Raw genomic sequence first — 16,056 nt, 5'->3', positions numbered from 1 at the left:
GAGGCTATATTATTCAGTCTTATGTGCCAGTTTTTACGTTATGAGCGACAATGACATGATTTTAGGACTTCCATTTTCTCGTGCTAAGTCCTAACTACTAATTAAGAAATTAAATCAGACACAATAACGTACTTTCTCTAAAAAAAGGCATATAATTTAATTTAAAAATAAAAAAATCTTTAATTACTCCATTAGTATTTATGAAAAATTTTAATTTCAAAAAATATTAACAATTTTAGGTAATAATAAAGGTCTTATCATCAGTGAGATATGGTTTATCATCAGTGAGATAATTTAAATAAATGGTTTATCATCAGTGAGCACTTTCAATCAGTTATATTAACTTGCTTTCGTATATATGAGGGTGAAATCTATAAATTAAGATTTTAAAAGTGGGTAAAATCAATAAAAAATCGATATTTAAATTAATAAAATTTAGGAATTAAATATTACAAAAATTAATATTCAAAAATAAAATACTAACATATCTTTAATTAAAATAATACTTAAATAATTTTATAAACAAAGAAAAAAATGTGTATCACTCAAAAGTTCCCTTCTTTACCATGATTAGCTATTCTAAATATCAACTTCTACAAAAAATTATTTAAAATGAAGAATAACATGTTTTCTATGAAAAAAAAACATGTTAAATTAATCCTTTTTAAAAAGGAAAGAAGCGAAATACGTCCCACTAAAAGTTCTATTCCCAACAGATTTCTCAATTTGAGTAACCTTTTTTTTTTTACCAGGATCCTATTTACCGGTTTCCAGAGACCCTTTTAACCCGTACCTTTTTTACCGTCTACCAAAATTTCAACCATTTTTCGACTCGCTAGAACCCTCAAATTTTCATTTAGGCTTTTCTCGCTTGTTTTCAAGTTTTTATAGTTTCTGATTACTACACGCAGAATTTATCGCGTGTCAAAAGTTCACAGTTAATCTAAATTCCGTGCACTTTCTGACCAGCTAGAATGCCCAAACATTAACTGGAGCAACTTTTCAAGAAGAAGGCAAGTTTTAATTGTTTCCTGAATTGTATAAATGGTATTCATTATCATTTTTGCATCATTACTAAAGAGAATTTATCGTTAAAAAAAATTCCGTACATCTTTGTCTAGCTTAATGTCCATATGTAGCTCTGTACTTTATGACAATTCAAATTATAATACAAAAATAGTTATAAAAGCTAATAGGAGAAAATAAAAATTCTAAAAAATAAGTTTTCAAGTAAGAAGACAAAAATATTCATTTTTATAACATCTTAAGCGAAAAACGTCGTGTGCATCACTTTTGAAATTAACTTTCATCATTGCTCCGAAAAACCACCTTCTACGTCTTTCGAAAGTGATGCGCCCTCCATTATTTGTTTTCTGTGTAAAAAAAGTAGAAATATTTTCTTCTTTTTAGTCCACTTGAGAAAACATAATTGTTTAATCTCTTTATTTCATTGCATTAGTTAAGTTTTGCCGTTGTAAATTCAATCTTGCTAATGTAATGATGTAATTAAATCTTTTTCAATTCTAAAATAATAAAACTGGCATTAGTTACTTTATTCGCTTGATGGAGGAAAAAAAATAAACGCTAAATTGTTTTGTTTCCATTTAATAAAAGAAAGAAAAAAACGGTTTTCTCCATTTAATAGATGATAATAATAAAACTTACGATGGTTTTTTTTTCTGTTCGATAAAAAAAATAATTTTCATCGACTTTCTTTTCCGTTCGATAAAAGAAAAAACAGACTTTCAGTGAATTCATTTAACGTTTGATAGGGAAAAAAATTTTTCAGTGAATTTCTTTTTCGTTTGATGGAATAAAAATAACTTTCAATGATTTCCTTTAAAAGTTTGCATGAAGAAAAAATAAATTTTAATAGTCTTATTTTCCGTTTGATAAAATAAAAAATAAATTTCAGTGAATTGCTTTTTTGTTTCATAGAAAAAAAGATACCTTTCACTGATTTTCATTTCCGTCTGATAGAAAGAAAAATAACATTTAATGATTTTTTTTTTCGCTTGATAGAAGGAAAAATAACTTTCAATCAATAGCCTTTGTTCCGTTTGACAAGGAAAAGGGTATAAAATTTACATTTTGCATATTTTTGTAGTGTGTTTTAAATTTGTAATAATTTTTTTTTAAACATTTCTCGCGATAATCCATTCGAAACTAATTTATATCGAATACTTTAGCAGTAGAATAAAGTATCTATTCATATAAATGCGTATCACATAATAATAATTAGTACTTACTTCATATCAAAATGTCTATCCATATTGTATACAGTATGTTAATAATGGATATTAATGCACATGAAAACAGACACTTCAAGCACAGCAAAAGAAAATTCTAACCTCCTCCCAGACTTCAGCGTAAAAAGGAAAGAGTCAAAGATGAGTTTGTGGGATATTTTGAGATCGACCACCCCTACCCAACTGTAGTATCCAATAATAGTGGAGGTAAAGTACCTCAAGTAAGACGTTTAAAATATGTTCCACTAGAAAGATGATGTAGATTTCAAGATTTGTAGGTTACAATCTTTCGGTAACTTCAACTGCAAAGTGTAAAAATATTTGTGTAAAAAGTTTCATCGCGGTTTCAAGTGCAATGGGTAGCATTTCAGTTTTTTTTTTATCTTGCATAAACGTACATTTTGAAGTTTCAAATAAAAAAGAATAAACGTTAACTTTGAGAACAGATGAATATACCGCTAGGTAGCCAAGGCAGGCAATAAGGCACAGTTTTAAAATATTTTTACCAATTCTGACAACCGAGAAAAACAATATTAGTATATAAAATATAGCATTATATATAGCTTTCTAGTTTTTCCTCAATATTAATTATTTTTTATTTTTTTATAAGCGGCGATGGATCTTAATTTGCAATTTACGATTATCCACGTTCAAATCCATAACCTTGTAATTTTGAACCTAACCCAGAAGACAAGGGAGCTCCTGTATTAAGCACTGAGACAAACTAACCTTGAGGAAGACTTTTTTATAAAACTAATCCTCATTTGTGTTATATGGAGAGAAGGACCATGAAATCCTCCCACGGTTAGTCCGACGGCGAGGGGGTTCTAACCCATCATCCGTCTACTACCACTGAGGATATTTTATGCCAGCAGTGTGGTCTGTGTGAGCCGGTAAATCAGAACTCGTATCAACCTGTCATCTAATCAGATGCACAGTGCGCAAAATAAAAAACAGACCACCCTGAATAACTTTTGATCTAATGATGGGATTCTCACATTCTAGGACTCAATCTGAATGGTTTGTGGGGTGACTTTAAATACGCTTATCAATTAGTGAAGACGATATTTTATGTTATGAAATCAGACACAAAAATGTACTTTCTCTGAATAAACATTAATTTTTTCAACGGATTCCGATTTCTGGCCCAAACATCATAGGGGTTAGTCGCAATCGGGAAAGTATGGTTCCAATAGTTTGGCTAGCTATTTGGTATTTGGACCAAAGTTTATACCCCTTAGTGTTAATTTTACTTTTTGCGTATTTTACCATATCTCTAGATCTTTTTACTCACATTTATCTCAGAAATTTTTTCTCACATTTATAAAATTCGTTAATTCAAAGATGAATCCATATAAAATATAACTTTTAATAAATATTTTTTTATTATTTTAATTAATAATATTCGAAAAATTTTTGATTAGAAAGGTAAACTGAATTTTTTATCATTTTAAAGAATGCAATTTTGAATTTCAAAACAGAAAATTTGAGCGAAATAGGTCGAATAGACGAGAGAAATCGAATTTTAAAAATATGACTAAATCAAAATTTGATTTCTCACGAACTATTCGACTGATTTTGCTCAAATTTTGTATCTTACCATTTAAATTTTAATTCTTTAAAATGCTGTAAAAATTTGTATACCTTAGAATTTAAATTATTTTCGACTATTAATAAATAAAATAATAACAAATAATAATTAATTAGTATACTGGAGGTCACCACCTCAAACCATTAAGATTGAGTCCTAGAATCTGAAGATCATATTATGAGATCAAAAGTTATTCAAGGTGGTCCGTTTTTTATTTTGCCCTCTGTACATCTGATTAGGTTTCGGTAGTATCAAACAGGAATGACTAAGAGTACAAAAATTTATTTTCTTTGAAAAGAATTCTGATTTATGAACCACAATGAAATAATATTCAGAACGTAATGACAATTTGCGTTCTACGTACCGACTTGTTCCAGTCCTAATACACTTTATAAAATCATTGATAGCCGTTGCCATTGATAACTTTTAAATTTACAGATTGTCTGTTTTCATAAATTGATGAAATATGCCCGTCACAAATGCAGATTTTGGTATGTTCTTCAAACTGCTGTATTCATACGATTCTCAAAAAAATTAAAAAAGTTCTATTAATATTTTAATAAAAAAGTTACGAATTTCTTTTTATTAGCTTTCAATTTAAAGTTAAAAATTAGATACCGTAAATTTCACTTCTAGACATATTTATTTAATAATATAAGGCGTAGTGGCGAATAAGTCTTTGTTAAAATACACTTCATCTTCTTAATTTTATTGCTATATTTTAAATATATATGGATCGTACTGACTCTGAAAAAGAAAGTTTTGCCAAAGATAATAACGAAGGAAGAAAAAAAATAAAGAAAAAAAAGAAAATTAAGAAAAGAAAAACCAATTTCATTTCAAAATAAAGAGGTAAAAATCCTGAAAAAATCTTTTTTCAAGAATAGGGTATAAAGTAATTTTATTAACATTCAATTTAATTATCATTCATTACTGATATCAAAGTATCAATCATTTAACGTCATCAAAGATAGATTAAAACTTGCTCTTCGTAAATTTTTAAGAAGGAAATTTTGCTAATTTTAATCTATTTTGATTGATTTCAAGATGTTTTCGTTCAACTTTTTTTACATTTTTGATATACTGACAATGCATTGAAAGAGTTGCTCTTTGGAGAAAAAAAGATTTAAAAATTAGGGTTACAGCGGAAACCTCTTAAATTAAAAATGTAAAAGTCACTATTATATTTATTTGAACATTTTTTTAAAAGACAAGTTCGAAAGTAAAATGTATTTATTAGAATACTTGTCTTTCATATAAGAATTTAGAAGCAATGAAAATAAATATTTGCCTTGATAGGAATTACTAAGTTCAGTAACATTCATCACAAAATTCAAATCTAGTCATTTTTCTTCGAACATACGTGGGCATTTTCCTTCTATTCTCACGAATAAATTTATAAAGGACCAAGAAAAGATGNTGGAGTATGAAATAATTACAATAACTAATAGTCTGCATTGAAGTAATAAAATACCGATTTTTCTATGTATGGAATTATTTTTTGTCTCTCACAGGACCTTCTATGGGCCGAAACGAATGTTGCCCCCTAAAATTATTCCTCATAAGGCATGCATCCCACTAGTTTATTTCAAAATTGGCGAGTCACACTTCCCTAGTTTCCCTTGTTAGAGTATAAAAATTTTTTTTCCTGGAAAAGAATTCTGATTTATGAACCGCAATGGAATAATATTCAGAACAGAATGACAATTTGGGCTCTACGTACCAACTTGTTCAAGTCCTACTACACTTTATAAAATCATTGTTAGCCATGAATTCTAAAGTTTTATGGTGATATTCTTCAAACTATTTGATTTGGCATTTGAATTTATAATTAAATTATTTTTAATACATGTTTATTTATTTATGAATAGCCACATTTTTCTATGCGTAATTGCATCCATAAAGGAAAATTTTATGAGTTAGATATTCATCAATGATAGTTATTTTATGGAATTACAAATATTCTAATAATATTGAAAATATTGCCAAGCAAAAATTTATATTAACTCTTCCGTGTGCCATTTATTTCTCTTTTGAATTCCTCCCAGTTTATGTTTATTTAACAATTACGTAATAGCATTTAAGAAAATATATTTTGTTTTGCCGAATTTTATGCGTACACTTAAATTTTAGGGTTAGGAAGTATACTTCATTAAAAAAAAATTTACGGACATAAATTTAATTTAATGGTGTTTATTTGCCATGAAAAAGATGAGAAGCATATTACATTGTACAAGGGCAAAACTTATTCTGAAACATGTAGTGGGTCCTCTCTTTCTTGTCCCTTTGTTTTACATTTCCTACATCGTCCATAGTTGGAAACCATCTTTGGCATTCGATTTCCCACACTGGCTAAGAGCATATCATGCGTAGTGATATCATAACAATCTTTTTGACATTTTTGGAACCATTTACGAACCATCGTTATAATAGCAAAACCAATATTTTATAATGGGTTCTGCGCTTTCCACGGGAATATTCTGTATGATCATATGGATGGGGAGTAATTTTCCCCAAGTCTCATGAAAGGGTTAACCCTAAATAGTATATAAATAACCCTAATAGTTACCTTCATGGAGAACTTTTTGATGGAGCTACCCCGCATTTGCGTTACATGGAGAGGAAGACCACGAGAACATCTCACGGTTAGCCTGATGGCAAGGGGACTCTAACCCATGATCCGTCTATCACTGAGGATATTTCACGTCAGCACTGTGGTCGGTGCAAGCCGGATGTGGAATTCGTATCGACTGGGATTCGAATTATTAGGACTACAGTAAAAATCTTAAGCAATTTTTAAATTTGCAGATAGTCTGTTTTCATAAATTGATGAAGTATGCCCGTTACGAATGCAGATTTTTTCATGTTCTTCAAACCGCTGTATTCATACGATCCTCAAAAAAATTTGAAAAGTTCTGTTAATATTTTAATAAAAAAGTTACGAATTTCCTTTTATTAGCTTTCAATTTAAACTTAAAAATTAGATAGCATAAATTTTACTAGTAGATATATTTATTTGAAAATATAAAGCGTAGTAGCGAATAAGTCTTTGTTAAAATACACTTCATCTTCTTAATTTTATTGCTATATTTTAAATATATATGGATCGTACTAACTCTGAAAAATAAAGTTTTACTAAAGATAATAACGAGAGAAGAAAAAAAGTAGAGAAAAAAAAGATTGAACTAATTTCAATTCGAAATAAAGAGGTAAATATTCCGAAAAAGAAATTTTTATAAGAAAAAGATATAAAGTCATTCTATTAACATTCAATGTATTAATATTCAATTTAATTATCATTTATTACTGCTATCAAAGTATCAATCATTTACGTTATCAAAGATATATTAAAACTTACTCTTCGTTAATTTTTAAGAAGGAAATTTTGCTAATTTTAATCTCTTTCGATCGATTTCAACATGATTAGTTCAACTTTTTTTTTAAATTTCTGATATACTGACAATTCATTGAAAGAGTTGCTCTTTGGGGAAAAAAAAGATTTAAAAATTAAGGCTAAAGCTAAAAACCTCTTAAACTAAAATTGTAAAAGTCACTGTTATATTTATTTAAACATTTTTTTAAAAGATAAGATAGAAAGTAAAATACATCCATTAGAATACTTGTCTTTCATAGAAGAATTTAGAAGCAATGAAAATAAATATTTGCCTTGATAGGAATTACTAAGTTCAGTAACATTCATCACAAAATTCAAATCTAGTCATTTTTCTTCGAACATACGTGGGCATTTTCCTTCTATTCTCACGAATAAATTTATAAAGGACCAAGAAAAGATGTTTTCGGTTAATAAATATAAAAATTCTTCATTTTTTACTTAGTTAATTCGCAAGAAAATAATTTGTTAGAATTTTGAATAGTTCCATCACAATTTTTTTAATTTCAACTCTAAGAAGATCTTTATATTGAATAGTCACATTTTCATGAATTTTTCTTCAATTTTATAATTTTTTATTAGCACTTTTTTCTATTCAATCATTTGAAATATATGTTTAATTTAAAATTCTTTTAACCATCACTAAATATACGTGAACACATGGTATACAAATGCATAATAATCAGTTAATGGGGTGTTTCGAAACTCTAACAAGATAATAGAATCATTCTAAAAAAAAGCAGCGATTTCTACAACCTGATATTTGAAATACAATTTTTTTATTGTTTAAAATGTGTTATTAACTTAAATAAAATCGTTGGAATACATTGAACCATTAAAAATATATAAAAAGGAATAAATTTAGAAAAATTTGAAAATTTCTCACAGATCTAATTTGAGATGTCTGTACAATTACATTTTAACTTTTAATCTCGTAATTAAGAAGAAAAAAAATTTTCATAATCTCAATAAATAATATTTTTGATTGATTCAGTATTTTAAATGCAGGGCTCAAAACAAAAGACTCTATTATAATCTCTTAATTGCAAATAAATGCTTATCCCATAGGAGTTTGTCTCGGCTTTGGACAGAAAAAAAAAGTAATAAAATCATCCAGTCAACAGAGATACGTTTTTCACCGTTCATGAGAAATTTCCTCCAAGAGATATTATAAAAAGAGCTACGAAGAATGGAGTTTACTTTGTGCTTAACTATATTTATTTAGGTAAATGCAGAGATCAACATGTCACCTTTGTAAACATGACATAACATACATATAATTCGGCGAATTAATTTGGTAAATCAATGTATCCAAAGGTTTAAGTAATCAAAGAATTGCTTACAAGAATTGAGTTCATAAAACATAGTGTAAGATATAACGTTCTATTCTATTAAAGCTAAACATAAATTGACTGCCATTTAAATTTTAATATTTATTAGGAGACTACTGGCGGTAGTAGAGGAGATTGCTTTTCAACGCTTGTTTTTTCTAAAATGATCAAATACTTCCTGAATTTTCCGTCATATTAATTTAAATTGAGAAAATTCAGACTACATCGAGAAAAAAAGTAAAACTAAGATGCAATGTTTCATTGCTACTGAAAGTTTCTCATTTAAAAAAAATCATATGAAATTTCTTGTTTGTGTGTAAATAAAATAATTTAAGCAGTTTTGCCAAACCGTCTTATACATGCCAACATTTACACTCTTTAAAGAAATTTTTTTACCTACTGATGCAGATATTTTCAAACTGCCCTTTTTATTCTTTACAATTTAATGTTATTATATAATACCTTGGCATGAATATTGATTCCACTTTAAAATGGAAAACATACGTCAATCAAATTTCTAAAAATACGCTAATAAATTACGCTAGAAATACTAACAAACCTAATTATAAATCCTTAAATTTTCAATGCCTTTTTCCGAATAATTTTATACCTTTTTCAAAATGAATCATCTTGTGAATTATAAGAAAAAAAGTATTTCCGGTAAACACCCAACTAAAATTTTGGAATTTGAAATTTACCGAAATTATTTTCTTTATTTAACTCCGAAATTATACAATAATTTGCCATTTGAATAGCATTCAACAACCATCATCATCTATATATATATTTCTCTTACACGGCGTCAAAAAAAAGCCTCATTACAACTCCCCGAATGGCAACGTTAGAAAATCGACCAATGATTGCAGCTAAAAATGTCACATGCCAAATCTAGATGAGGTGGCTTAACATATAGCGCTTTTAAAAACGGAAACTAATATAACAATTCAGCTGCAGCAATCTCATATTATTAAGCTAGGCAGAAGTGAGTAGTCTTTGTCGATAGATCTCTATTTTAGTATTTTGTCGAAAGCTCTTTTTTCACGAATTTATATATTAGGAATTTATTTGCCGATTTTTGATTTATATCACGAATTTTTCATATTTAAATTTTTTATTAATTTGTTTATGAACTTTATTATTTATTATAATCAAGTTTTCACTTGAACATAGATTTTTTAAGTACAAATTTATTATAATCTACACGCATACGCTTTTAACACTTCAGAATTTTCGATTTTCTTCCTTACTTGTATGTAACTATCTGTGCATTAAATTTTTAACCTGAAGTATAATTTTTTTGTTTTTGTTTCTGTATCATTTTTGTAAATGTTTTTGCAGTCACATTTTACGTAACTGCATAACGATGCAGTGACTCTAATCACTGATTCGAATCAGTGATTCAAATCACAAAAATGAACTGATTCTATCACTTTGATGATTCATTTTGTTCGTCTCTAATTTTCTGTTATTCTAAAAGCTTTAACCTCAGTAAGGTCAAGAAAATCTATCTAAAAACGACTAAGTAAAATTTTTGAACTGTTTTACAGTTGTTTAAAACATTTTAGTATTAGTGAGACAGGAAAGTAATGTCTTTTCGATGCATTAAATATTCGTTAAGTCTTAAAAACCAATTCATTTTTTTCGATCCATTTCGATTCATTTTCGATCCGGCATTGAAAGGTTGTTTCTAACGAGGACAAATACAGTGATTAAAAATAAAATCTTGATGACAAATATCAAATGCACCGAAACGACATTACTTTCCGGTCCTCCTAATATCTCCTAAAATCCTCTTATAAAATAACTTCTCATCTACTCAAATCCTCTTATAAAATAACTTCTCATCTACTCATGTTTAAGGTTTCTTTTTATTTGTTTCATTCATCCAGAATTGAAATTTTCTGGAAATAAATATGTCACTAAATGAATTTAAAAAGATTTAAAATTTGAACATTTTTACAAATAAAAATAAATAAAATTTGAGCAAAGGAAAGTACGTTTAATTTTCCAGTACAAGAAAAGATTCTATACATAGAAACCTCTCGTATGATATTTTCAAGGAAACAAAAAAGGGACGGTTAGCAAAGAATATTATTTTTGGATCCCTTGGTCGACTCGAAGGCAATGACGTCATATAAGTCACATGACCCGCGTAGGAGGTGTGGTGCAACGTGAAACATTAAAATAATGCAAAAATTTTGAACTGAGAAAACCTGTCACTGATGACATCTAAAAAAGCTGCCCTTGGATTTTGTCCAGATATTGAATTTAAATAGCTTAGTTTAATTTGCTAAGATCTCTTAAACTAGTTTTGCATACGTTTGATTTGTAGCCAAATATTGACACTAATGTAGGTAAATGAATGTTTTTCATTCATTATCAAATCGAATCATCCAACCTAAGATATATATTTAAAAACAAATTCACGCCGAGTGATAGAAAAGAATAACTTTTCCAGACATTTAAATTACGGAAGAGATATTTGTGAATTTAATTTTTTTAAAAATATTTTCACGAAGTACAGTGCGCAAAATAAAAAACGGACCACCCTGAATAACTTTTGATCTAAAGATTGGATAACGTCACGAATTAGGACTCATTCTCAAAGGTTCAAAGAGGAAACCTCAAAAATGCTAATTAATTGCTACGGACGATATTTTAAGTTACGATATTTCAAGTTATCGAATTTTAAAAAAGTCGTATTTTTTAAATTCTGTTTCTCAGGTATTTGATCTACTTCGTTCAAATTTTGTATTTTGCCATTTAAAATTACATTCTTTGAAATGATGTAAAAAATTGTATATTTTACTATTCAAGAATTTTTCGACTGTTATTAAATAACAAAAATGAATATTTTCTAAAAGTTATATTTTGCATGGAATTAATTATCTTTGGATAAATTAGTTTTGCAATTGTGTTCAAATTTTTTTTAATTCGCTTAATATATGGTAAAATACGCAAAAAGCGAAATTAGCATTAAGAGTTCCAAATTTGGGATTGCTCTCCTGACCAAATAATTGGGACTATATTTCCCAGATTGCGCCTACTTCCTAAATTTTGGGAGCCAATTTTCCGAATTCATCCAAAAAAAAGACATTTTTATTCAGAGAAAATACGTTTTTGTGTCTGATTTCGTAATTTAAAATATCGTCTGCATAAATTATGTAGCATATTTGAGGTCACCTCTTCGAACCATTAAGATTGAATCCTAAAACATGAAGATCCGATCATTAGATCAAAAGTTATTTGGGGTGGTCCATTTTTTATTTTACGCACCGTACGTAATTAATGTCTCACTAAAAATGAATGATTTATTTTTAAGAATTTTTAATTATTTTTAATATTTAATAATTGTCATACATATTTGAAAGACTTATTTCAAATTTCACGTTTTTGTCACTTAAAAACAGATAATTTGAGATATATATATTATCATTATTTGTTATCATTGTTATAAGCACGACATTTTACAAGTAACAATTTAATTTTATTAATAGTTTACAATGGGAGGTCCCTTTTATTTTTAGCGAATTGAATACAAGCCACAATAATTGAAAATAAACCAAGAACCAATCGCATAAAGGTAAACAAAAGTTGAGATAACCCGAAGATGACGTCATTGAAAGCAACGAACAACATGGTCATGAGAGATTAAAAGCGAACTGCTTGTGAACAAACGAATTGTTTCGTTTCTTGTTTTAAATGTGGTTATTAGTTTACGCATGAAATATAATGATTTGAAGTTAAAGTAACTTTAAATAATAATAATGCTTAATAAATTAAAGCAAAAGAGATGTTTTTTTTTTACAAGATAGGTTTGAAGTTATCAATTTTTTTAAAAACTATGGTAAGCTTTCATAAGATGAGCTGACAGCACCATTTATAAAAATTTAATGAAATTTTTATAAATTAAAAGTTTCAAGTACATATTTTTAGAACTTAGTTTTCAAAAAAGTACCACCAGCCACACAATGCTAGACTGAAAAACATCAATATTCAACACCTCTTAGAAGAGAGAAGGCCTCAGCACTGATCAATTTAGTAGTCCGACATAACGAGCATAAAATGCTCAGTGGTGAAAAATAGAAGATGCCATTATGTTTGGACCACTAGAGAATCAAATTTCTTGTTTATGGTAACCCGTGCTGAGGCAATCTCTCTTCTAGAAGGTATTTATTAAATGCACAAGTGTGCTCGTGCATTTTCATCAAGTGTGCTAATTAATAATAAGTTGAATAAGTATAGAATAAGTTATCATTTTTATATCGTTTTTACGAACTCTTACAAATTTTAGTATTTCATAAATTACTATAAGAAAGCGCTGATTTTGCAATGTTTGATAGGTTTCGGGCGAAATAAAAAAAATCGAAAGTAAATGGTTTCATATAAAGTGTTCCATTCATCGCCAAAAATATCACAAAGATTTTCTGTAGATTTCAAACGATTTTTTTATCTTAATTTTGATTGGACAGTTTTTATTAACTAGGATTACTGAGAAAAAAGCTAAAAGGTAAAAGTTGTTCAAAATATTGCAATCAAAATTTTTTAACGATTTTTAGCAATTTTTTTCGGGCCTAAATTTTAACGTCACATACATTATTAGCGATAACTGATTAAAGAACTATGAAATTAAAAGGAAATTTTTTCTAAATAACATTGAAATATAGATTTTTCAGAGATTTCAGACGATATTTTTCTCGCCAAGTTGTAATTGAGCATTCTCATTAAAAATAACTGATCGAAGAACTAAGAATTAAAAGAGAAATTGTTCTCAATTAAACTGTAATCGAAATTTTTACAGATATCGAACAATTTTTCTTCGAACATGATTTTTATAGGACAGTTCTATTAAAGATAACTGAATGATGGTAAAAACGAAATTGTTCAAAGTAAGTAACAGAAATTACTTTTTTAGAACTAGTAATTGCTACTTATTCGTAAGCGCTAACTTGCTGATAAATTTTTCATATTGGTAGCAACATTAATATTGTAAGGTATAAATTTTCATTTTAAAAGTTAAATCTTAAATTGTTTTGTCTAACAGATCCTTGTTTCAAGCAAATGTATGTAAGATTTAATAGATAAGCAATTATGTTTTAAAGTTTTGGCTAAGAATTGCTTCATTTTTAGAAAATTCTTAATGCCTTAAACATTATTATACTACCATTTTGTAACTGACAGTAATGGAAATTTTCTAAAGATTTGGAGTAATTTTTTTTCTTTTTTTTCTTTTTTTTAAGCACCAAATTTTTGCTGGACATTTCTGATTGAAAATAACTGATCGAAGAACTGAGAGGTTAATAGGAAGTTGTTCTAAGGAGGAAAGGCTTAAAGAATTTAAAATTAGTAACTCATCCATGAGTGAAATATGCGGTGGGCGTTGTTAAGTAATTCTGTCTGCATGCCAGCCGCTGAAAGATAAGCTCGCTAATTACTAAGATAAACATTCAACCTTTCTCTACGTTTAAAAAATAAGATAGCTTTATTTAGGTTATGAGCATCGGGAAAAAAAAATAATAATTGTTAGGAGGACGCCTTCCTAAAGAATATATATACAGTCCCTGGCCAAATTATTAGACGCCCTATAAGATTCTATGTAAAATCTTAATTATCAGGTGATACTATACAGCTTTATTGTTTTTACGCTACTGAAACCGGTTTGTACTTGTTTACGTTCGTGTGGTTAAATGAGACAATATATAACATAAATTCGACGATTGGATAAATTAGACGATATATCATATAAAAATAGAATATTTATTATATTAGATATTACATTAATGTATTATAATAATTAGAACAAATTGCTAGACGCACTGTAGTGTTTTAATAATTACATGTTTTGAACGATTTATATGCAATACTTTTAATTTTAAACATGCATGTAATGGGTTTTTATTCAGGAGATTTTTTATATACTTCCTATTTGTATTTATTTTTAGCGTATTGCTTTACAATGTTAACCAATTGATACACGAACATAATTATGTGTAAACCGGTTTCAGCCAGTTATTGGAAGGGAACTTGCTCTTTGCTTTATCCTAAGTTATCATCTCATAATTTTTTTTAATTTTGATATTTTAAAATTTTCTCATCATTTGAAACTTCATGGCTTACTCTAGGTTTGTTTGCCTGTTTCTATGCTTTAAGTTTTAAATTACTTTTTGAGATGAAAAAGAATTGGTGATGAAAAGTTTCTCCCGTGCTATGGCGCCCTTTTAAGTTGGAATAGGCTGTATAATACGCGGTGTTATATCAGAATAAATTTTTTTTAACTGAACAGCAAAATATTACAAGCAATTGCATTAAGTAAATTTAAAATTAATCTTAACTAGCATGGGTTATAAGCGGGGAGGGGTTGAAACAGGAAATTTGAAATGCTATAGGTTAAATATAAACCTTTAAGGAAAGTGAGGAACAGAAAAATGCTGCTTAGTATAAAACAAAACAAAGCTTCGTAAAAATTTTAGTAATTGCATCTCAGAAGCAAGAAGACAGTCTCGCTAGTATGATGTAATATAAAGCAAAACTACTAGCACGAACGGCCACTGAGGGACTAAATATGGCAAATAGCAAATAAAGAATAGTCTTACAGTCGCCACCCGATCACCACTTTTTCCGTAGAAAATACCACTTGCGCTTCATTATTTATTAATAAATATGAAATTATATATATTTCTTAATATTTTAAGAATGATTATTTTCCCGCTTAATTTTTAAAATTTTTCTTTGTGTAATGAAAAAAACTTGCAATGTTTATCATATTTTGAAAAATGCTTCAAAAAAACTTCCTTACAATATTAAGATCAAAAAAAAAATTATTTTTTAAAAGCTAGCATTTATTTTATAAACTGGCCACTAGACAGAAGCGAAATTTCTTAATTTTGCCCTATAGGGCGAAATTAGAAAATTTCGATGTAACTGAGGAAAAATGTAAATGGATGTAATGATGTAAAGGTTCTGGTTGGAAAGAACTATGTTGCTTCGATAATTTAAACGAATAAAAGTTTTTTTTTTTTCTTTTTCTAAAAGAATTAAGATAGGAACATGTGTGAACGACAAAGCTCATCTATCTGATGGTAAATCAAAGCTGAAAATGTATTTGGTTGGCTCTTTCATTTTTTTAACATAAAATTAAAAATAACTGCTCACTAATTACTTGATTTTATGCACGAAGTCTTTTGACTAGAAAACAAACAAAAAAATACCCGACTGCCAAGTATTAGTAGTAGTATAAGTTTTTTTTATCTGAAATTAATTTCTATTATTTTTTTTAAACTGTAAAGTGGATGGCAACGAAAAGAAAAAATTATAGAACGTTTTATTGCTATTAGTTAATTTATTATTTTTTTTAAACATTACCACGAAATAAAATTCTACCTGTATGAAAGGACGGAAGCCCCTACGGAAACTCAGCTCTTTTAGATTACCAGAATATTTTTTTTTTTACCTTACTTTCTAAAATTTTGCAATCAATTTAATCATATATATATA

At 28.0% G+C, this 16,056-nt stretch overlaps 1 protein-coding gene across 4 annotated transcripts in view; it reads right to left on the bottom strand.

Annotated features, from left to right (window-relative positions):
- The window catches only part of LOC107438874 (uncharacterized), a 79,165-nt gene that overhangs the window by 31,126 nt on the left and 31,983 nt on the right, over positions 1–16,056 (bottom strand). Inside the window, exon 1 of one of the 4 annotated variants that reach the window (XM_043044553.2) lies at positions 2,250–2,458. The exons of the other annotated variants lie outside the window; for them this stretch is intronic. Coding sequence (XP_042900487.1) covers positions 2,250–2,272 — 23 coding nt within the window. The 5' untranslated portion in view covers positions 2,273–2,458. Of the gene's footprint in view, positions 1–2,249; positions 2,459–16,056 lie in introns of those variants that run through there. 4 annotated transcript variants of the gene reach the window in all.

Source organism: Parasteatoda tepidariorum, chromosome 5, assembly GCF_043381705.1.
Source record: "Parasteatoda tepidariorum isolate YZ-2023 chromosome 5, CAS_Ptep_4.0, whole genome shotgun sequence".
Taxonomy (NCBI): Eukaryota; Metazoa; Arthropoda; class Arachnida; order Araneae; family Theridiidae; genus Parasteatoda; species Parasteatoda tepidariorum.
This window is presented reverse-complemented; position numbering and strand designations above follow the sequence as displayed.